Source organism: Tauraco erythrolophus, chromosome Z (genome assembly GCF_009769465.1).
Source record: "Tauraco erythrolophus isolate bTauEry1 chromosome Z, bTauEry1.pri, whole genome shotgun sequence".
NCBI lineage: Eukaryota > Metazoa > Chordata > Aves > Musophagiformes > Musophagidae > Tauraco > Tauraco erythrolophus.
This window is the reverse complement of record NC_141496.1, coordinates 41,886,217-41,907,087: the sequence shown is the minus strand read 5'-3', so window position 1 is coordinate 41,907,087 and position 20,871 is coordinate 41,886,217. Positions and strand designations below refer to the sequence as shown.

Here is a 20,871-nt window from a genome sequence, read left to right as displayed (position 1 = left end):
AACTCCGTAAGTAAAGCAGCAGAACCACGTTACAGTGAAAAACAGGAAGCTGCGAGTGCGTGGCCGTTCCCGACAGGGGTTCGGGCTGTCAGAAAACATCCCTCCCGCCGCACGGAAAAGCATTCCAGCGGCGAAACCTGCGGCGGCGGGCGGGCGGCAGCGGCCGGGCGCGGTGGAAGCGCCTCGGGGAGCTCCCGCGGGCGACATCCCCACGCTCCTGCCCGCCCGCGGACCCGCGCCCGCCGCCCCTCCCGGTCCGGTCCCGTCCCAGTCCCGGTCCCGTCCCAGTCCCAGTCCCAGTCCCGTGCCTCGCCTGGAGCCCTCGCCCCACCTGTCCGCCCGGTCTCGGCGCTGCCGGTCCCGCCCCGGGGCGGGCTGGAGCCTCGGCGGGGGCGGCGGGAGCACCACGTCCCGCTCCCCGTACCCGGAAAGCGGGACAACAGCGCCCCGGGATCACGCTGGGAGGGCAGAGACGGAGCCACAAATGGAGTTTGTTGTTTGGGTGTTTGTTTTTCTTGTTAATAGAGGCCTGTTTCTGCCCACAGCCCCCCCAGCACAGCGACATTTACAAAATCCCACGCAGCTTCCAGAAAGACGATCTTACTCCACAAGGCACAGTCATTCAAGGCATTCCCAAGACTTGGTGGTGTCCAGATGCTTCCAGGCCACTCTCCACCTGGCTTCCCATTCAAGCAATAACCCCGAAAGTGGCTGTTGGAAGAACAACACACACACGTGTGTGCGTTTTTACAACATGGTCCCAATTCCGCAAGAAAACTCCACATTTTTCACCATTCTGCTTTATACAAGGGTCAAATTGGTGACGCAGTGTGTTACTCTGTACGTCTCACAAAAAGTCTGTATCAAATTTGGAATAAAAACCAGAATCTGAAGTATGTAACCGTAATACCCTTTACAGCAGAAATTTTCAAGCAAGAAGTTTCACTATTCACAAATCCGTGTGTATAAAAAGTTTACGAGCAAGCACTTCCCACAGAATCTTTCACAAGACTTTACAAGCCCCTTTTTCAGTGAAAAAAGGTTATTTCTACCCTTCACGGCCGTGCTCATTTGGGACCCAGGCTTTATAAGGGATTAGAAGAGATGGCTGCCAGTATTTTAAGTGCGACCATGTTTTGGATCGGTGCAGGTTCGTTATCCTGTCAAATGATGTATTGCCTTGATAAATTTACAGTGATAATAAATATGTTCCCTGATTGGGATGGGTGATGGAGAACACAAAGAGAAAAAGGACTGTGAAAACTTATCGCTTAATACTCCACACAAGTGCAGATGTAGCTGATGTTTCCTTACGCCATTAATTCCCAAAGTTCAAAACGACAGCAGAGCATAGCAGTGTTTAGTCTGGAAATTCAGAAACAGACTAAGTCCTTTTCAGGACACTGTTTTACCCTCTAGAAGTCAAAAACACCTCAACTGCCATCAGTTACCAGGATTTTACAGTTTTCTTGGGGCAAGAAGAAGCTTGGCTTTAATTGTAAGCATCAACTTCAAGTACTGAATCTAGTTCCTGCTACTAAAGGCATCTGTGTCATTTTCATCCTTTCCTTCACTGCTGAATTTTCACTTGCGTCAGTTCTCCTCGGTGCCTTTCCCAGAATACCTCAGAGGCTGTTCCAAAGCTTTACAACTTGGTTATTCAGAACCACCTTCTACTCCCCAACCATATCAAATTAAACTAGAATTAATTTTAATTTATCATACAAGAATTACGAACATCATTTATTAAACCCTCCCAGGAAGCCATCCAGCAGAGTTACTTTTCCACTAAATGTCAATTGTTGTCCTTTGTCCACTGCTCAATCCATTGCATAATCTGATCCAAATTTCTCTCTAGGTCTTCTGGAGTGTTACTGGGTAACTGGTGTACAATTTCCTCTCTATACGACAACACAGCTTCCTCATAAAGTGTCTGAAAAATTTCACACTGGATGTTGTCTTGCAGCTTTTTCCCTTTGTAGCCCCTAGAAAACAAGAACAATACTGAGAGGCAGTCTTAGATATGCAGAGAACTATAAAGTATTCTACAGAAAATCAGTAATTTATCCCCTAAAAAAAATCTCCAATGAAGTCACACAACAGTGCTTCTTATTTATTCCATTGACACACCTGCTTTCAAGTCTGTCATACAGAAATGAATTTTCCGTACGAAGTACAAACACTATATGAAACCACCGTTCAGGGAAAAAATCACAGCCATGATAATCGACAATAACTCCACCCTCGCTCATTTTATCTTCTAGTTCATCAATTACCTACAAAAGAAACAAAGATCGGCAACTTTATCAGAAACTACAGAAAGTCAAAATACAAAACCGCTAGGCTTCAAAGTTGGACTTACCCTGTCTTCGTCCAGAATTGGACAATCATATTCCTTATCGAAACCTTCATACAATTCTCCTGCAGCGAAAATAATTTGTGGAAATTGGTGAAGTAACAGCAGTTATTAAAATTGCTTATATTGTCAGTTTTATTTCAGGAGGATGCAAACAAAAGATAGTGTTTCACAGCAAGGAACACTTTGTTTACAAACCCACACAAGGATAAGTTTGTTATTTATTGCTTAATACAAAGTATGCTACTGTTATGTAAATGCTTTTTAACTCACACCACCCGAAAGATTCGTGTCATACCAAATCCATGGCCTTTTCATTCCGTACATAATACATGCAGTGCAAGCACATGGTTATACGAAGCAAAAATACCTAAAGCAATTTGATGGACCACTTTGTTAATACGGCCTACCTTCTTTTGCCATGTCACCCACATTAATATAGGTCATCCCGGCTCTTGATGCAAGTTCTTTTCCGAGTGTCGTTTTCCCAACACCCGGAGTACCTAAAGAAAAAAACCCATATAAAACGGTAAGGGAACAGTATGCAAGTCCTTTTCAAATCACCTTCTAAGGAGTCAAAAAGGAAGCTTTCGTCAGCCAATGTCGGCAGGTTTGTGTAAGAAAAAGGGGGCAAAATGCTGCACGACAAGGAAAAACAAACAAAAGCAACGGCTAGAGATTTAAAAAAAAAAAACAAACACAAAAAACCTAGAAAGAAAACTCTTATTTTGTGCAGAAGTGTCATTCTAGCCGGGACGATGTAGAAAAAAAAACTTGCTTCATTTAAAAGCCGTAACTACTACGGAGAAGGAACAAGTTTTTAAGCAGCGCAGCCCGGCACCGCCTGCGCAAGGCCCTCACACCGCAGATCACCGGGAGCTGCGCAGGGGGCTGGGGCCTCTCCGCGGGCCCAGCCCGAGCCCCGCCGCGCTCCCCGCCCGCACTCCCGCCGCGGTCAAGCGCCACGGACACCGCAGCGTTCCCCGCTTCGAGCCGGCCTGGGGCCTGCCCCGTCGCTACCACCGCACCGGTGAGCAGAACGTTGGGCCGCCTCATCCCGCCGCTCCGCGCCGCCGGCGTCGGCCGCTGGTCGCCTAGGAGACACGTGCACGGGGGCCTCCGCCGGCACCGGCGCACGCCGATGGCGTCACCCGCCGGGCCGGCGCGCCGCGGACAGCTAAGAGCCGGCGGAGCAGAAGGGCCCCTGGGGATCGCGGCGGTCCGGTGTGAGGGGATTCGGCTCACTGCGTCCCGCCGCCGGAGCCCGCCCGGGCAGTGCCTCGGCGCCGGCGGCCCCGGGCGCGGGGCTGTCCCCTCGGGGCCGGCGGTCGCAGCACGGCGGATGGGCGCCGCCCGGGCCGAGGATGTCTGGAAGCTCCTCGGGAGGGCCGGCGGCGCCGGCGGAGGTAGGCCGGGGTGGCGGCTCGGGGTTTCCGCGGGCTGCGGCCGACAGTCTGCCCCGAGGACGCTTCTTGCAGCTTCCGGGAGGAGTGCGGCCGCGCCCGTTCGCTGCGGGCCCGGCCGTTACTGCCCGGTCTCTGCGTCGGGGCTCCTCTTCCGCTGCGCGTTTTTTTACCTTTGCGTAAGATATTTATGTCCTCGCTTACCGGTGCAGCGCGTAGGAAGGAGATCCCCTCCCGCGGCGGTGTCAGGCGCGCTGGTAACGCGCCAGTTCAACTGAAGATGTAGTCAGAGTAACGCGGAAAGCAAACGGTGCAGGCGCAAATTCTCTTTCCCAGTTGATAATGTCTCTCACTCCGAGGTGATCTCTTGTCTGGTAATGGTCTGTTGCGCTAGCTTCTAAGGCGTGTAGACTGAGAGTATTCACGGGCCTTTTGGGAGATGATGAGTCTATTCTGTTACTCCATGGAGTTTCCATGGAAGTGTGTTTTGGCCTGTAGCCCTTTACGGCTCCTGTGCTAAAAGGGGTGTTACTTCGGGACCGTAAGAGGGCTGAAAAGTGGCGCTGGGATGCAAATTTGTACACCTGTTCTACTAGGCTATTTCTCCAGTCCAAAATCAGATGTTGATGCTATTGGCACTTTCGTTCCTTGTCACTGTCTTCTGATACACAGACTTGTGAGACACATGATGGTCTGATTCTAGATCAGTCCAAGCTTCTTCACACAGCAAACCAAAAATACTTGATTTTACTGTGCTGCCTAAATAATTTTTCTCTATTGCCTATTTCTACCTTTTAAACGCAAATGCCTGCATTGTAAATGGGGTTTTTTTTTTTTAGAAAAAGAAAAAAGAAAAAAAAAAGCCACATGCCAAAAACTGTACAGAGACAATGTGGACACAATGTTAATATCAAAATGATATAAATAAGCTCATGCTGTTTTTTCATTCTTGTTTCTGTTTTAAATTTACTTCCTTAATTTGAATGTGTGTTTGTAGAATTTTCAACTTGTTCTGATTTGCCAGTTTGCTGCAAAATACCACAACAACGTGTCAAGTGTCTTTGCTTTTTAATACTGAAGCAGCTTGTCATTGACGCATTGAAAAAGCATAAGTGCCCTTGTTTTGTTCTAACTAGTACTAGGCCTTTCAATGCTCATGAAGTTCTTTACATCTGTGAGATGCTCTTGTAGACACTTGAGAAAAATCTGGAATTTTCTAGAGACAGCTATACCAACTAAGGGGAGAAGGGTGCTACATTAATAGCGAAATGTTTGTATTTTACCAGGTAACAGACTGGTTGGCACATTCGTTTGATGACTTCATTGGAAACACAGATATTTCTTCTAGTGCCATTCCTGTGAAGCCACTAGAAGGCAACTCTGGAAGAAACCGGCAGCAGAAGAAGAAACACCTGTCTTCTGTGCCGGAAAATTGCAAACCCAAAGTTCTTCCCAGAAAAAGAGCAAAGTCACCTTCAGTAGATCTGCCTTGTAACAAGTCCAGGCAAAACTGGAGCCAGTCTCAAGATGAGCCGTGGGTAGACAGATACAAACCCCAAACTCAGGTGTGAGAGTTAATATCAGCGCTAATGCAGTAATACCATTGTAGTGTAACATGCCGTGCTTCTGTTCATAATCTGTATTGGTCAGGCTCCAAGTATATCCTGTTTTACTGGGGCAGTGGAGTACTAGTTTGATGTATTTACTTCCTGTTGTTGAGATTTTAATTCGCTGTTTATCCATAGGAGACGCGTTTTTCCTCCAGGCTTCCTGAGGAGATAAAGCTATTGATGAGATGTTGTTTCCTGCCCGTCCACTCCTAAACTTCGGAACCTGTTAACTGAATTTTAGCCAGATCTGACAGTTCCAAGTACTAGGAAGATCCACAGCTGAAGAAAGGAGAGAGGACTGAGTTAGCACGCTTATGATGGGAAAGATAACAGAACTTATCTTACACGTTACTGGACAGCAGTGAGCTGGTCTGTTAGCATCCTGAGAGTACCTGACTGATTGTAGGTGAAGCTATCTCTTGCTTGCTCGATGCATCTCAGGCGTGGCTTTGCGAGTGGGAGCTACTGTGGTACCTTAGGGCTTCAAAGAGAAAGGACCCAAATCTGCAGTCAGCCTGTCTTTACTGGTTCTGCTCGTGGAACAGCTTTTCCACATCAAAGGCATCAGCACGTGTATTAACTGTCTCTTAGATTTGAGTGCTGGTCAATGTGAGTTATACTTGTATTTTCTGTGTAAATATTTAATAGCTCATCTCTGGAGAGGAATTGAGTTACAAGGCTAGAAGACAAGTAAGCTGCGTGAGATTTGCAGGAGTTTGAAAAACCTATGTAGTATTGGAGTCGAGTCAGTAGAGCCTAAAAAGCATCAGCTCTAGCAGTAGCTGTAAAGCATACTGACAGAAACAGGCAAGATTGCCATGTTGTTACTTTAGGAATAGTAAATAATTCATTATTTCCCAACTGCAAGCAATGGAAAACTGATTGTTTCAGGAAACAGGCTGAAATGATTATCCTTAACTGTTGCACTTACTTCTAGGTAGCATAAACATATGTAACTGGAATGTACATGTACATGTCTGTTAATATTTTAGTCAGCCTTTGTTCTGTTCTGGAATCTCATCCTTACGGCCTTAGAAACCAGGAAGTGTGTATATGCATTTCATATATTTTAATCTCGTTTTAGAATGACCTTGCTGTGCAAAAGAAGAAAATTGAAGAAGTTGAAAACTGGTTAAAAATGCACATATTTCAGAGGCAGCCAAAGCAGGTAATCTTGCTAAAATTAGCAACTTGAGATATAAAACCATACAAACGAGGTAGATTCAATTTTATTTTAATTTCAGAGAAAACCCTTAACTTATAGGTAGTGGTTGTACAGCTATTGTATGTTAAGAAATTTGTTAAGAACATAAATTAGGGTTTACTCTAAATTAGGGTTTGTTTGAGGCTTAACGCTGCTACGAGGTGGACATGGTTTTGCTCAGAAACATTGTTTTCTAGCATCCAGTCAGCTCATACCTCTTCAATATGTGCTTGTAACTGCATTTAATCTCCCACGGGTTAATTTTGGTATCTTGGCAAACTCCAGTTGCACTGAATTGATGCAATAGGATGTTTTTACTTATTGATTGATAAGAGCCATTCTTACACACATGCATCATTTACCCATCTTGCCTGGCGTTTTTCAGACCTAGTTCTCCAGTTCAGCGTGCTTTATGTTGGTAGTCTACATGGTGTGCAGTTTAACCAACAGACACATTAAAAACTGAGAGCAGGACTTTCAGCGTTCTGGTCTAGCTCTGAATACTTAATAGGTAAATTAATAACACAAAATACTTAACTCAGTTTTTGTTGGGGAAAGAGAATCATTACCAGAGAAACTACGGAAGAAATTCAACCACTCTTCACCTTCAGTCAACTTTCAGTCTTTATTTATCATGTTTGGGATTTTTTTGTGTGTGTGTGTCTCCCCACTCCTTCCCTGTGACAGGGTGGCTCTGTTTTACTGCTAACTGGTCCTCCTGGTTGTGGAAAGACTGCAACTATACAAGTATTAGCAAAAGATCTTGGTGTTCAGGTGCAAGAATGGACCAATCCACTATCTTTAGACTTTACAAAAGAAGACTTAAGAAATATGTTTGGCCATGGTAAGTATTTTGGTTTTTTCTTTTCTTTTCCTTTTTTTGCCTTCCAATTATTTTTGTAGTTTTTGTATTCTGTGTTTTTTATTCTTTTGTCTGTCACATATGAACTCAGATCCGCATCCATGTAAGTCAGATCCTTGATCTTTAATAAGAATCTTTCGTTTGCTTTTATCTGAAAAAGGATTTAGGTTTTTTTACAGTGTTTACTCCAAAATAATTTGCAATTCAAATCAGTACAGAGAGCTATGTAATAGCCTAGATATAATTTGAGCCAATTAAATAAAAACTCACAAGTCTGTCTTCATTTAGATCCTCAGTTGAATTGTGCTCTTTAAAAACTCTCTTGTATTTGTCAAGTGTTTGCCAAAGGGCTTGGCTGCTGGTGTTCAGTGGCAACTGTTAGAAAATAGCATAGGTGGGTATTACTTCTTGTGGGTATTTATGTTTTACTTGGTATAATATGAAAAACATATTTTTAATTAGTTTTCTTTTTCAGACTCAAACTTTCATACGTTTCCAAGTCAGGCCCAAGCAGCTCTGTTTCAAGATTTTCTATTAAGGGCAAATAAGTATAACAAACTTCAGATGCTTGGGGAGTCCTCAGAAAATGATAAAAAGTTGATTCTTATTGAAGTAAGTGAAAACTTGTGAAGTCTGGTTTTGGAAACAATACCTTTTATTATAATACTGACATACTAACGAGCTTCAGCTGGTGGACTGGTGTTGCCAAAAGTTAGTCTGCTTTACTGCAGCTGAGTTTGTTATTGTGAGTCTCTAGCAGTCTAGGACTAAGCCACCTGCGGTTAAACCATAGAAGCTAACAGCCTGGCAGAAATTGGAGACTAGTTTGTGTACAGAAATAAGTAACAGAGTATCAAAAAGTAAATCAAAATCATATTGAAAAGTCATACCCATGTTTCTGTGTGATTAGTCTTTTAGAAATAAATGCATGTATAAACAGGAAAAGAGGAAAAAACTCCCACTATTCTGTTACTTAAGGATGCAGAAGAGTGTAGAAGATACATGAGAACTAACACAATCAGAAAGCACTTGAATTTTAGCATTCCCTGGTTTTACGTGGGTTAGTTAGGGCAGAGATGTGAACTCTGAGTTTGTAAGTCATGACATGAAGTACAGAAGATTTTATTTCCATTTGTTCAGGAGTGTGTTTCAATAGCATTTTCCTTCTGATGTACTGTAGAATTTAGGAACCATAGTTTTCTGTGACTTCTCTTCATAAAGTCACTTTTGTGAGTAGGTCCTCTCATATCTCAAGTAGTATATCCTGCCCTCTTCCTCAGTGGAGCTGCTACCTGGAAAGTTTATCCTTTGAGTAAAACTCTGTCTAGCAGGCGAGGTAATCACCCAAGGCTGTTTCTTAGGAAATAAGGACAGAAGGAAAATGTTTCTTTTTAGCCAGTTGTTTTCCATAATGAAAGAAAGAAATACTATGCCTTGGTTTTTCGACTTTTTTATTTGTGTGTGTGTGTTTTGTTTTGTTTTGCTTTGTTTCCCCTCTGGTTGTCTTCAATGTTAGCTGCATTCAGATTTAGTTGAAAGCAAGCTAACCAGGAAGAAAAAGTGTGTAGCAAGGTAGCTGTCAGTCTGTGGGAGAGAGATTTACATCTGAATGTAAAGACAGCGCTTCATTTGTTTTGAACAGGACATACCTAACCAATTCTATCGAGAGCCTAGCAGTCTACATGAAATTCTCAGGTCAGTTGCAAATGAGTTTCTAATGATTTGCCTTAGCCACTTGCAGTAAAGTGGAGTTTGACCCTTGTTATATTTGCTTATTTTTCAATTTAGGAGATTTGTTCGCACAAGTAGATGTCCCCTTATATTTATAATCTCAGATAACTTCAGTGGAGACAGCAACCAGAGGTTACTATTCCCAGCGGAAATTCTAGAGGAATTGTGTATATCCAGTATTAGGTAAGATCTTCTGTCTCATTAAAACTTGATTAAAATAAATGAGAAGTCAGAAACTAACTAATTTTTTTTTTAAATGAAATTCAACAGTTTGAAGCCTGTTGCACCAACAAATATGATGAAAGTTCTTAATCGAATAGCTGCAACAGAAGCTAGTATGGTAAGTTGTCAAAACTGATAACTTCTGTGCAGTGCTAGGACCAAAAGATTTCAGACTTTAATGTCTGAAATATGTTACTGTATTTGTTTGATTTTTTTTTTTTTTTTGATAGTAGACCCCCACACCGCTAAAATAAAGTCCACCAGTCCCCCCAGCAGAAAACAAGAAACAAATTGCAAAGATGTCTTGGTTTTAAGATTAGTTCTACTTCATCCTTTGTCTAAGTCTTCAAAGTTACTTCTGAAAGTTCTTCTGCCTATTACAGAAACTATATATAGGAAACAAGTAATAGGAATAGAAGTAATTTCATTGGATCCAGCAAGGCCAGAAGAACTTAAATCCTGTGTTATTCCCACATTGATTTGATTACAGCCAAGTCTAATATTGAGTGGCACTCTGCAAAGGGTGATGTGCATTATTCTCTTTAATATTGCTATATAAAATGTGGCAATATGCTTAAATGGATTAAATGTTTTAACGTTAGCAGTATCACATGGTTTGAGCACATGGTGGATGCTCATGTAGTCTGTTTTTGGCGTGTATCAGAATTTGATTCCCACAGCTAGCATTACTCAAATACTCCTTTTCCTGCTTTTTCTTTGAACGTTGCTTTTCCTTGCAGAACAAAGAAAAGAATTACGCTCTTGATAGAACTTCTCTGGAGTTGCTTTGCAGAGGCTGTTCAGGTGACATAAGAAGTGCAATAAACAGTCTTCAGTTTTCTTCTATGAAAGGTAAATACCTGTGACTTTAAGTGAATGGTATTTTGACCGTTTCTGATGTAAAGGTATTCTGTTCACTGTTGCAGCACAGCTAGGTGAGCTGTGCAAAATGTTTTTGACATGCTGCTCAGGTGAGCTGTGCAAAACGTTTTTGACATGCTGGAACAGGAATAAAAGGCAGAGTTTTTTGTGGGTTTTCATTGATTTTTTTTTTTTTTTTTTTTAAGCTGAAAACATTCCATTTCATGACGTTGTAGGTAATCTTAAAACTGAGTCACATCTGCTGCGTATGTGGTGATGTAATCTAATGAAATGCCCTCTTTTCTTCTTGGTATTTTTGCTGTTGGTGTGTCTTTACTGTTCAAAGCTTTTACAATGCAACCTTGATTTGAGAGGGCTATTTTCATTGCTTCCTTCTTATGCTTCTCCATGTTCTTATGTCTACCCTTAAATAGTTTCTGAAATAGCCCATTGACTTTGTTTACAGCATTTCTGTGATGATGGATTTGGCTTTGGAGTTCGTGTGGCTGTTGGTAAATGGAAAAGCTGTGAGGTGGCATGACCTACTATGAAGTTGTTGAGTGTATTAACGAATGACTTTTACGTTCACTGTTTTGGTCGTCTTCAAAGTGCTTGACTGGACAATCATAGAATCATAGAACGGTTTGGGTTGGAAGGGACCTCAAAGATCATCTAGTTCCAACCCCCCTGCCATGGGCAGGGAAACCCTCCACTACACCAGGTTGCCCAAAGCCTCATCCAACCTGGCCTTGAACAATGCTCAAATCAAACTTAGTTTGGGGTTATTTTCAGTGTTCCAACATCAAAAGAAAACAGGAGACTTTGTCATGTCTTTTATAACTTTTGGAAGTCAGTAATTGTTAAGAAACCAATGTATGCGAGTTACATAAATCTATGATTTTTAAAAGCAGTACTCTGGCATGCGTAGCTCATTGCAAGAACTGTTAGATGATGCCATCATTTATATTCAACCTAGAAACAAGGAAGTGAATCCAACAGTTGTCTTCCGCTGTGTGTGATAAAGCTAGCAATGGTCTTGTTGCTTTTACTCGTTTTCTCTCCCATCCACCTTGCAAATAGAAAATATGCCATGCAATATAGGATTAAATGTAGTTTCAAGTCCTTGTTGTAAGAGGGAGGGAGTGTTGTAGTTTGAGTTTTAGAGTATACTGAAATTAACTGTGTTTGTTAAATTACGTGAGGGAGAGAGTAAAGTTTCTAGGTTTAACTCGTAAATGTGGAAACTAAATTCTGCTGATGTTGTCTTCTAGTATGCTAAGTTTGTATTGTTCTGTGTCAATCAGAAAAATACAAAATTCCTCTCCATAAAATCATTTTGGTGATAATGGCGTTAAGAAGTAGTAGGTTGGTGATACCTGAGAAGAGTTTGCAGTAGCTCACTGCTGGATGCTAAGCAGCTTCCTCTAGAAAATCTAAATAGTCTTAAGATGACCAGTTGGTGTAATTTTTAATAGATTACCTTAGAAACGTAAAAACATGAGAGTTCTAAAGAGAATTTGGGAGAAAACCAAGGCATATATGGCCTGACAGCTTCTGTACCTAACATCTCAGAATCATGTACTCAAGTCATACCACACTGAACATTTTCTCGCGTTTTCTCTAACAGATTGAGACAAGCTGCCTTCATGTTGAACAGAAATTTTTCAGTTGTTCAAGTATTTCAGTTAGGTAAATGATTGGTAGCCAGTGATATTTGGTAAATTTTGGCGACGTCTCACCTCCTTGATGGTGTCCTGGGAATGCAATATTACTTTTTACATGTATATAATCTCTTTCTTCACTTGCCTATAAGTGTAAACACAAATGATGCATTCACTTTGTAGTAGTATTAACAGGTAAAATGGATCCATGGTAATTGTGGGAGGAAAGAAAGAGAATACTTACAGGATAAGTTCCCTTAGCTCAATAAGGAACATTCACCTGCCACTAAATCAAATCGTGGGTGAACACTTTTGAGTTTTAAATTGGAGTAGAAGAGGGGTTTTATTCCTTGGAGCTCAAAACATTGCGGAAATTAGTAGGCTGTTGGAAGAATCACCTAAATTAAAGTTTTTCTTCGCTGCCTTATGTTTCAGTGAGGGTGTTATCTTTTATTTTTTCATTATATGTCTAAATCGATAAGTGAACAGTGTAATTGAAATGTAATTTACATGTATTTGCACTTGTACTTTATAAAGAAGAAATTTTTAAGAAAGGCAAGTTGGGAATGCATCAAAACTGGAATGAATAAGCAAGAATGCTAGTGGGTTTTTTTTTAAAAGACACATATTTATTATTCAGAAAAATACTTGACACCTTAACTGTGGCGTAAGGGACAGAAGTGGCATGAAGCATGCTAGTTTAGGTAGCTGAGTTGCCTTCCTAGTAAATTATTTTTTTCTTAGTGCCCCTACTGATATAACCCTTTTTTTTATTATTTGTTTGTTTAGAATATTAGCAATAGCAATGTTACAGTGTCCTGGCTTTGGACTGGGTTAAACCACCACAAGTAGAAAACATTTTTAGATTCATGTACTTTATCCTGATTGTACTTCTGCTTTTATTGATAGACTGCTCATTGGAGAAGGAGTTTTGGTCAAGTAAGAAAAGGAGCTCCATGCTAAAATGTGAAGCAGCAGTATCTAAAGGAAGAAAGAAAAGTAAATCTGATACTTCAGAAGAACAGGAGATCCAAGCTATTGGTGGCAAAGATGCTTCCATCTTTCTTTTCCATGCTCTGGGGAAAATAATTTACTGCAAAAGTAGGAAAACCTTGACTTATTCTTCCTTTCAGTGGGCAAAGCATGTCAGCTGCTAATAGCTAGATTTGCTGAAGTAAGGCTTAGGGTGACCTATAATTTGCATGTTTCATCATTAATAACAGCATAAAAACAGTAATAAAAGTTCGTGGTAACTGTGATTGCAGCTGTCTGTATCTATTAGGTAAATAAACATCTCACTACATGTATGTCATAAAATCACATAACTCATTGCATTAGGTCCACGTGCTGCCATGTGCACAAAGCTAGACAGACAGCCACCACTTTTGTTGTTTTGTACAAAAGCATAATTTTGCTTTTGTGCAGAATTATACGGTGGTGTACGTTTGTGTTCTGTACTCATCTGTGTTCCTAAAGGTTGCAGAACAGCCCTGCAGCCTGGTAGCTACTGCCTCCCTTATTTGTGTGTATGGGTTTGACTGCTCCTGCTCTTTTCCTCCCTACTTTTTATCTCAACTCTTTGTTTCCCTTTAATAGACATATATGCTCTCTCCTGTCTGACTTCAAAACCTCTTCTACTTCTCTGTCATTCCCTGTCTCCCTTTCCACCTCTCCAAAATACTTTCCACCTTACTACTACTGAAAGGTCTGCTTTTTGTACACTATCTGCTCCCTGTGTGTGGTTACAGTACTGTTTTTATAACGTTTAAAAACTATAATTCATAAGCATTTCGTACTTACTAAACTAGTACTGTCTGCACTCAGCTAAATCAGGTTCCATAATGCCATTGGCTGTCTGCATTTCAGTAATAGTCCACAGTATGAGTTGCAAAATCAAATGAGGAGAAACAGTGAGATGAAGGAATATGAAAATAGTTAGGTATAATTAGTTACATTACACTTAGTACAACAAATTCCGTGTTTTTGAGTATATAATCAAGTACTTACCACATCAAGAGCTTTCTGGGAACTGAAAACGGTGTAAACTTGTTGCTGGTAGAGTTGATGGTTGCCAAAAATGACACTCAATTTATGCGAAAACTACTATTCATGCAGTTACACGTCTCAATTCTTGCTCCTATCTAATTTTTATTCCGATTTTGAATATTTAATTGGATATATGTGTCTCTTTCTTCTGCCTTTTTTAATTATGTGCAGAAATGTAACATTCCTGATACTAAAAGACTAAAGATTTTTAAATCCTTTGTAGGAGAACCAGTGTCAGAATCAGAACTTCCTCAGCTGCCTGCTCACTTATCAGAATACCATCGGGACACGTTGCTTATTCAGCCTGAGGTACATCTGCCATAACACCTTGATTCCAGTTTGGTTTGGAAGAAACAAACCAAGCCGAACTCTTCAGTGATTGATGCAAATTCTCATTTGACAGTAGTTTTGTCACTGAGCTTAATATACATGTATTCAAGCTGTCTAAGTCACAGAATAATGAATCTAGAAGGGATCTCTGGAGGCTAACTTTAAAGATAGATGAGGTTCCCAGACTCTTGATCTGACGAGTTTTGAGTATCTCTGAGGACAGAGGCTCTCTTGCCTCACTGACGGACTTGTGGTGGAAGGTGGGCTTTCCCTTGCTGCAGGCTGTGATTGTTACCTCTCATCCTGTCACTCTGCATTGCCAAGAGGAGCCCTTTGTGTTACCACCCATTAAAAGAGCTGAAGACAGCAATGGCTTCTGCCCCTCCATCCCCAGCGTGAGCCTTTTCTAGGAGCAAACCAACTGCCCTTTTGTGTATAAGCATCACGTGGTCGATCATGTTTGCCAGCTTCTTGTCTAAATGTGTGATAGCTTTATAGGATGCTTTTCCTTACATAATGTGTAAAACTTGAACTTTTTTTTTTCCCTAATAATAGGATATTGTGGAAAAATCGCATATGTCTGGAAGCATTTTTAATTTATACCTTCATCAGAACTATGTAGACTTTTTTTCTGATATAAATGATGTAGTGAGAGCCAGTGAATATTTGAGCATCGCTGATGTCCTTTGTAGTAACTGGAGTGTAAGTGTCATCTTTTTATACACATATACTTTTTTTTTAAACAATCTGACATTGAGCTGCTAAATTTTTCTCAGTTTATGAATGGTAGAAAGCAATTTTCTTATGAGTCAATAAGAATTAAGCTAGGTCACTTCAAACTTACAATATAGGTGACAGTGACTTGTCAACGAATGCTGAACTACATCAGCTATAGAAGAGATGCAAGTCCAAGTTTTTGTCCAGCTTCTGTCGGTATTTTATTTCAGTGGGTTATAGTGTTTGTAAAATATTCTACAAAGTATTTTTAAGTGGAACCCATTTATGCTAAAAATTTGTTGGGAGTCTGTATGCCTTTTCCCTGAAATAATTGAGCTAGCTTTTCCTTCAGCTGCTTTAAGTAAAAGTTTCACAGAAATCTAAACGTATTCTGGGCACACCGTGTCACCACAATTACAGAGTGTGTTTTAGTTTGAGACAGACACCACATGGAGACCTGGAGTTCACGTGATGCCTGATTTCTCTCTTAGACACGGCTTGTGATGGAAAAATACAGTGCGTCTGTGGCTACCCGAGGGGTGATACATTCAAACACATCCAGAGCCTTTGCCCACCACCAAGGAGGGATGGGGTTCCGGCCGTTACATAAACCCCAGTGGTTCTTTATCAATAAAAAGGTAAGTGCTTGCTTGATTTTTTTTTTTTTTTTTTTTTAAGGTATGACAATTGAGTAGTATAGATGAGATTTGATCACAGTGCTGAACTTGTCAAATACCTGTTTTCATATAAGCTACTTCTAAAAAGCACCTGCTTGAAGAGTTACATTTGTATTATTCCTTTAATAGGAAAATAAATTGAAGACCTCTGACATCTGATTCCTGTCTCTAAGCTGGCATACTGTTGGGAGAGCCTTAATCTGAAGTTAATAGAGACACAACTAGTGTTGAAATAATATAAAATATTTCTGAAAGTAATACTTCGAGTTTTCGTGCAGTTTAAATCCCATTAAACTGTTGTGTGAGTTTAACAAATTACTGCTGTTACATTTTATGTGCTTATCAGAAATAGCTTGTTCAAAAAATACCAAAGCTCTTGGCAATTTCATACATTTGAATTAAGATCTCTCTTGCTGTAGCTGGCAAAAACTATTGGCCTGGATAGGTGGGGAATTCTGTAGTCAAGGGATCGGCAATTTCTAGAATCTTTAATGTCCAGCAAAAGGCAAAAATGAAGGAATTTACCATTTTTGTGATCTGTATATGTTAATTCTAACTGCTTATCTTTTTTCTAGTCTCATTACTCAGTAGCCTGTGTGTAGTCATCTCGCAGGCAGGCAGGAAGTCTGTCTTTTATGGTACAGAATATATACATTAATAATGATTTACCAGTTTTTTTCATGTGTTTCTTTTTCCCCAACTCTTCCAGTATCAAGAAAACTGCCTTGCAGCAAAATCTCTCTTTTCAAGCTTCTGCTTACCAGGCGGATGTCTTCAGACAGAACTGTTGCCTTACCTTGCTATGTTAGCAAATCCAATGAGAAACCAAGGTAAGATGGGTGTAACTCTTGATCCTGGACTTTTTTTTTTTTTTTTTGTCATTAAAGCATACTGAGAAATTTTCTGATCCGAAACATCAATTCTATCTTTGCTTTTGCCTCAGTAAATAGAACAACTTACGGCAAACGCGCATAGCTGATATCCACAAACATTTCTAGTAACATAGCCAAACTTCAAGCTGTCCTGTTAGGTTTGGAACAACATCAAGAACATTTTAAAAGCTTGTGTAACTGAAAGAAGTAAAAGAAGTATCTCTCTTGGCAGAAGTGAGGCATGTGCAATGCTGTATAAAATGTGTAAGACTGAGTCCTCACGTTGGCACATGTGCTTTTCCCTTTTTTTCACTGCGTGGATTTCTGGTATCTTTGTACTTTTGAATTTCATCATGTTGCTCCCTCCCTCAGTCTCCTAAGGTCCTTGCAGAGTTTTTCTGTCTGCCCGCATCCTTACTAGCCGTCCAACTGGCAGCATCAGCAAACTTGCATCTCTCTCCACCTCCTTTTTTCACAGGGTTACATTTTAAGAATGTACTGGATAGTCCAGGCCCTAGCACAGATCTCTGCAGAACTGTACTGGCAACTTTTTTTCCATTGCAAGAGTTAACTATTACCTTATAGCCCTCTCCCCGTTTCCTATTCATTAATTATTTATCAGACTTTACTGATGATGTTGTTCTCTTAGGCTTAAGGCTTCTTTTAAAAGCCTTTAGTGGAGGATTTGGTGAGAAGACTTTTGGAAACCTAGTAGGCAGTATTAACTAGATTCTTCATTGCTTACTGATCCCTTTCCAGTAACATCCACAGACTTCAAAGGCTTTACAAAGCCTTTCCTAGATAAAGTAAACAAAATCCAAGATTGCAATGCATTAAAAAAGTGTAACCTGAGGTAATCCAATAGCAGACAGTTCATGTGGAAAAATTTACCTTGTATGGTACAGGATCCTAAAATTTGTTTAGACAGCTGGATCGCTTATGTTAATTCCATCTAATAAAAGGCTTCATATCTTAACTAAAGCCTTGACATCAGGATGAATTCATTTTGTAGGCTGTGGAATAATAACTCTACATCATAGATACACAGTTGGGGAATGTCAGGGTTTTTTTTTCTGTGTAGACAATCTGTAAATATGTTATGATAATGTGGCAAACACTTTGGAAAAAAAAGAAAAAACCCACACGCGTACCTGTGCACGCAGTGTTTTGGCATGCAAAACATTGCAAGTATCTACAGGAATACTTAACTGAGTAACTGTTTATTTTCCAGTGTGCTTAATTATATGTGCATTATGATCTACCCAATATGACACTGGTGATCCTTTGTTCTCAGCTCAGATTGCTTTTATCCAAGACGTTGGGAGGCTACCACTGAGAAGACGTTTTGGGAGGTACGTAAACTTGACTTCTGTCTTTCCTTTAAGAAAGTAAGACTTTCCTTCTTAATATTTTGAGGAAAAGAACTCCTTCATAGAGAAGCATCGTCAATGTATATGTATGGTGTGGCATCTTCCCTCTTTTGTAGCATAATTTTGTATTTTGCCTGTTAAAACTTTGTCTAGTTCAAATTTATCATTACAACGTTAGTAGCAACATTTTACTAGTCTTGCCTTTAATTCCCATTTAGCTTTCTATTCCGTCGTATCAAATATTAGCTCTCTGACCTAGACATACCTGTTTCTCCAGTGCATGATCTGAATAATTTTTTTTGCAATCAAAAACATTTATGTGAGAACAAAACCAAGTTGATGCAATGAGTGTAATGCACTTTGCCTATTGTTTATTGTGACATAAAATATTAATCCGCAGTTTGATAGAATATTCTATATTCACACACATGTTAGAGGTGTGAGAAAGAAAGTATAATAGGAAATAGTTGTTGTTTCTTTTGAAGCAGTTGTAGCTGGAATCTCTTCCTCTTCCATCTCTTAACCAAGAGAGAGAGTTTGTTAGGGCATCTGACAGAGCGTCTCGTGTTTATCACCGTAGTATTCTGTCTGAGTTTAACTATGTAATACTGGCCTGTAAGGTAGAGGCTGTATTACCCAGGAACCCAACAGTTGTCTTAGGAGCCGTTTTGTTTGCTAGTCAGGAAGAGAGGAAGGTGTCTCTAGCGGATGTGTTTCCTTGCAATCTCCCTAGTCTAAGCTGAAAACGTTTGCAACTTTACAAATTAATTGTAGACTTCCTCATGCCATTGATTTTTGTCTGCAGCATACCTTTAAATACTGGTAAGTGTTTTGTGCCTGCTTTAGTAAGTTAAGAGTGTGTCACTTAGAATTCTACCTGAGAGGAAACTTTCTCCTGAAAATACAGTAATTCTTTTTCATTTGTGACTGTTTTGGACAGGGAGTATGGAGGAATACAGGTATTTTAGTAAGCGTTTGCTTCCTTCAAGAGTCTTAAGAGATTTGTCCTCTTCAAGGCACAGGTGTTTCTTCCTTCTCCTAATTGAAGAAAATTTATTTTGTGTTATTACACAGTCCTTAAAATAACTTATGTGCAGCTGTTTCAATGGAAGAATATTTATTTTCCATTATATTTATTAATGAAACAGGAGTGGTACCATAGTCAGACCACCAGCATTGAGGAGAATACATGGTATTTGATCAACTGGAATTGGTGTCAGGATGATTTTTTTTGTCAGTAACTGTGTAAGTTTTTATTATTCCCACATAAAGAGGGAAAAAATAATAAAGGAACATTGGTAACTGATACACAAATGCTAGAAAGACTGAGGAGTCCAAACAGTAAAAGAAATTAAAACCTAGAAAAATATTTCCTTTCTACTCTTTTTTTTAAATTTGCCTGTTTCAAGTTCAGTTGCTTTCTGTCCCAAAGGATTTTGGATTTGCTTGGAAAAGGTCTTAACATACCATGGGCTGTTGCCACTAAGCTAATTGTTAGCAGCTCATGTGCTTGAGGAAAGCTAAGCCAAAACACTGTCGTGATAAGGAAGAAACTTCAAGCAGCAATGGGTACTGGGAAAGCGACAGAGCACAAAAACCATCTGGTGTTTTGCTGTTGCTGTGGTTTGAGGCTATGTAGGACAGTCCTTTCCCGGAGAGGAACTCCTGTGTCTTGTGTAGGCTGTCAGGTAAGCTGTGCAGTGTTGAGTTCTGGGCACGAGTACCTATACCTGGAAGATGTGTGCACAGCTGCAAAAACATAATATGGAAGGTAGTGATGTAAGCATGGAATGTGTATAGCTTGAATTAACTGTGATGGATGGTTGGATGCTATTACTACCAGAAAATGTGAAAGCTGTTAAGCACCAGTGAAGAAGGGTGACCTGTGTGGTACACAGGCAGTCTTCTCTATTGCAGCTGCTGTGTGAGAGAGCAGGAGATTTTTTTTTTTGTTAACTTACTGTTGCAATGATAATTTTACAGGTTAAAGCTTGAAGCGCTTACTGACAAAGATCCTGGGATACCAGACTTATTTGTTAGCTCCGAGGGAGATCGTGCCGATGTGTATGCTATGGAGTCAGCTGTACAGATGGAGAAAAACGGAACAACTGAGAATGAGTCGGATGAATTCCCTCTGTCTTCTAGCCAGTGCAGTGGAAGTGAACTACCTTGCAGTCAGCCTCAGCCTGTTGCAGCTCAAGCAATCATGGAGGAAGACGAATTAAAAATAGAGGAATACGATAGCGACTGAGTACAACAAAATAGCAACCACTGACTTGCTGGAATAGATTAATGTGCTACAAAGGCCTTTGCGAAAGAGGGTATGGTCTGCACAAAAATACTGCTTTAGCTACTTGAGTGGGCTAGGAGGCCAAGTCTAAACACACTGCATCAGCACTGAGACAACTCTCCTCAGCTTCCTCTCAAGTTTGCAGGATCAGACCTGAGCTGAATACAATTACAAGCTACTCCCTGCATCTCCTGAGCCACGAAATAATCTATATTGATAAAAAGAGAATAATAAATGATGACTGAAATGAGTTTGAAAGATACTATAGATAAGGAGTGTCACTCAAGTTATTTTTATTTTTTACACATTTTAATTTACTTCACAGTTGTATAGTGTTTCCTGTGTACACATTTGATAAGTCATCAGCATTTGAAGGTTTTATTAAAATTTATACCTTTGAAACAATTGCTGTTGGGAAGCTTGGCTCTTCTGAAAGAAGAGACTGAAGCATACCTGTAAAAAGTTTGATATACCATACTGATGATGTAAATAAAACTCCTACTGTATTAACACTGCCTTGTACTCTGCCACAGATTTATATGTTTGTAAGTTGAACGTATGTTGTACCACAGACTATTTGGGATGCCTTTTTGAACCATATTTTCCTAACTTGTGGAGGGGAAAACATAATAATAAAACGTAAGTCCTCGTCCTTTGTA

At 40.3% G+C, this 20,871-nt stretch overlaps 2 protein-coding genes across 7 annotated transcripts; one reads left to right on the top strand and one right to left on the bottom strand.

The window, feature by feature from the left end:
- Positions 1-1,743: 1,743 nt before the first annotated feature.
- On the bottom strand, positions 1,744-3,456 carry AK6 (adenylate kinase 6). The gene is made up of 5 exons (XM_086629631.1): positions 3,385-3,456; positions 2,767-2,859; positions 2,363-2,421; positions 2,131-2,276; positions 1,744-1,985 (listed from the first exon to the last, which is right to left on the bottom strand). Exons 1-5 carry the CDS (start codon positions 3,410-3,412, stop codon positions 1,796-1,798), a joined length of 516 nt encoding a protein of 171 aa, XP_086485757.1. The 5' UTR covers positions 3,413-3,456; the 3' UTR covers positions 1,744-1,795.
- A 245-nt stretch (positions 3,457-3,701) lies between these two features.
- On the top strand, positions 3,702-20,706 carry RAD17 (RAD17 checkpoint clamp loader component). 6 transcript variants are annotated; one of them, XM_086628665.1, is made up of 16 exons: positions 3,702-3,762; positions 5,046-5,324; positions 6,454-6,537; positions 7,261-7,417; positions 7,911-8,047; positions 9,078-9,130; positions 9,224-9,349; positions 9,437-9,506; positions 10,129-10,240; positions 12,820-13,011; positions 14,180-14,265; positions 14,842-14,988; positions 15,495-15,641; positions 16,390-16,510; positions 17,847-17,904; positions 19,906-20,706. In XM_086628665.1, exons 1-16 carry the CDS (start codon positions 3,721-3,723, stop codon positions 20,171-20,173), a joined length of 2,079 nt encoding a protein of 692 aa, XP_086484791.1. In that variant the 5' UTR covers positions 3,702-3,720; the 3' UTR covers positions 20,174-20,706. The 6 variants fall into 6 exon arrangements, with proteins under 6 accessions (XP_086484791.1, XP_086484793.1, XP_086484792.1 ...); XM_086628669.1 differs by lacking the exon at positions 3,702-3,762 and adding an exon at positions 5,505-5,771 and having other exon boundaries at positions 5,303-5,324; XM_086628667.1 differs by lacking the exon at positions 12,820-13,011.
- Positions 20,707-20,871: the final 165 nt, after the last annotated feature.

Bases quoted from the DNA above. Each gene is read 5' to 3' on its own strand.
- AK6 (XM_086629631.1), bottom strand. From the start codon at position 3,412: ATGAGGCGGCCCAACGTTCTGCTCACCG. The intron at 2,860-3,384 runs GTGCGGTGGTAG...TTTTTTCTTTAG, and splicing joins GCCCAACGTTCTGCTCACCG to GTACTCCGGGTGTTGGGAAA. The intron at 2,422-2,766 runs GTAGGCCGTATT...TTTTCGCTGCAG, and splicing joins GGGTGACATGGCAAAAGAAG to GAGAATTGTATGAAGGTTTC.
- RAD17 (XM_086628665.1), top strand. From the start codon at position 3,721: ATGTCTGGAAGCTCCTCGGGAGGGCCGGCGGCGCCGGCGGAG. The intron at 5,325-6,453 runs GTGTGAGAGTTA...ATCTCGTTTTAG, and splicing joins GATACAAACCCCAAACTCAG to AATGACCTTGCTGTGCAAAA. The intron at 15,642-16,389 runs GTAAGTGCTTGC...CAACTCTTCCAG, and splicing joins GGTTCTTTATCAATAAAAAG to TATCAAGAAAACTGCCTTGC.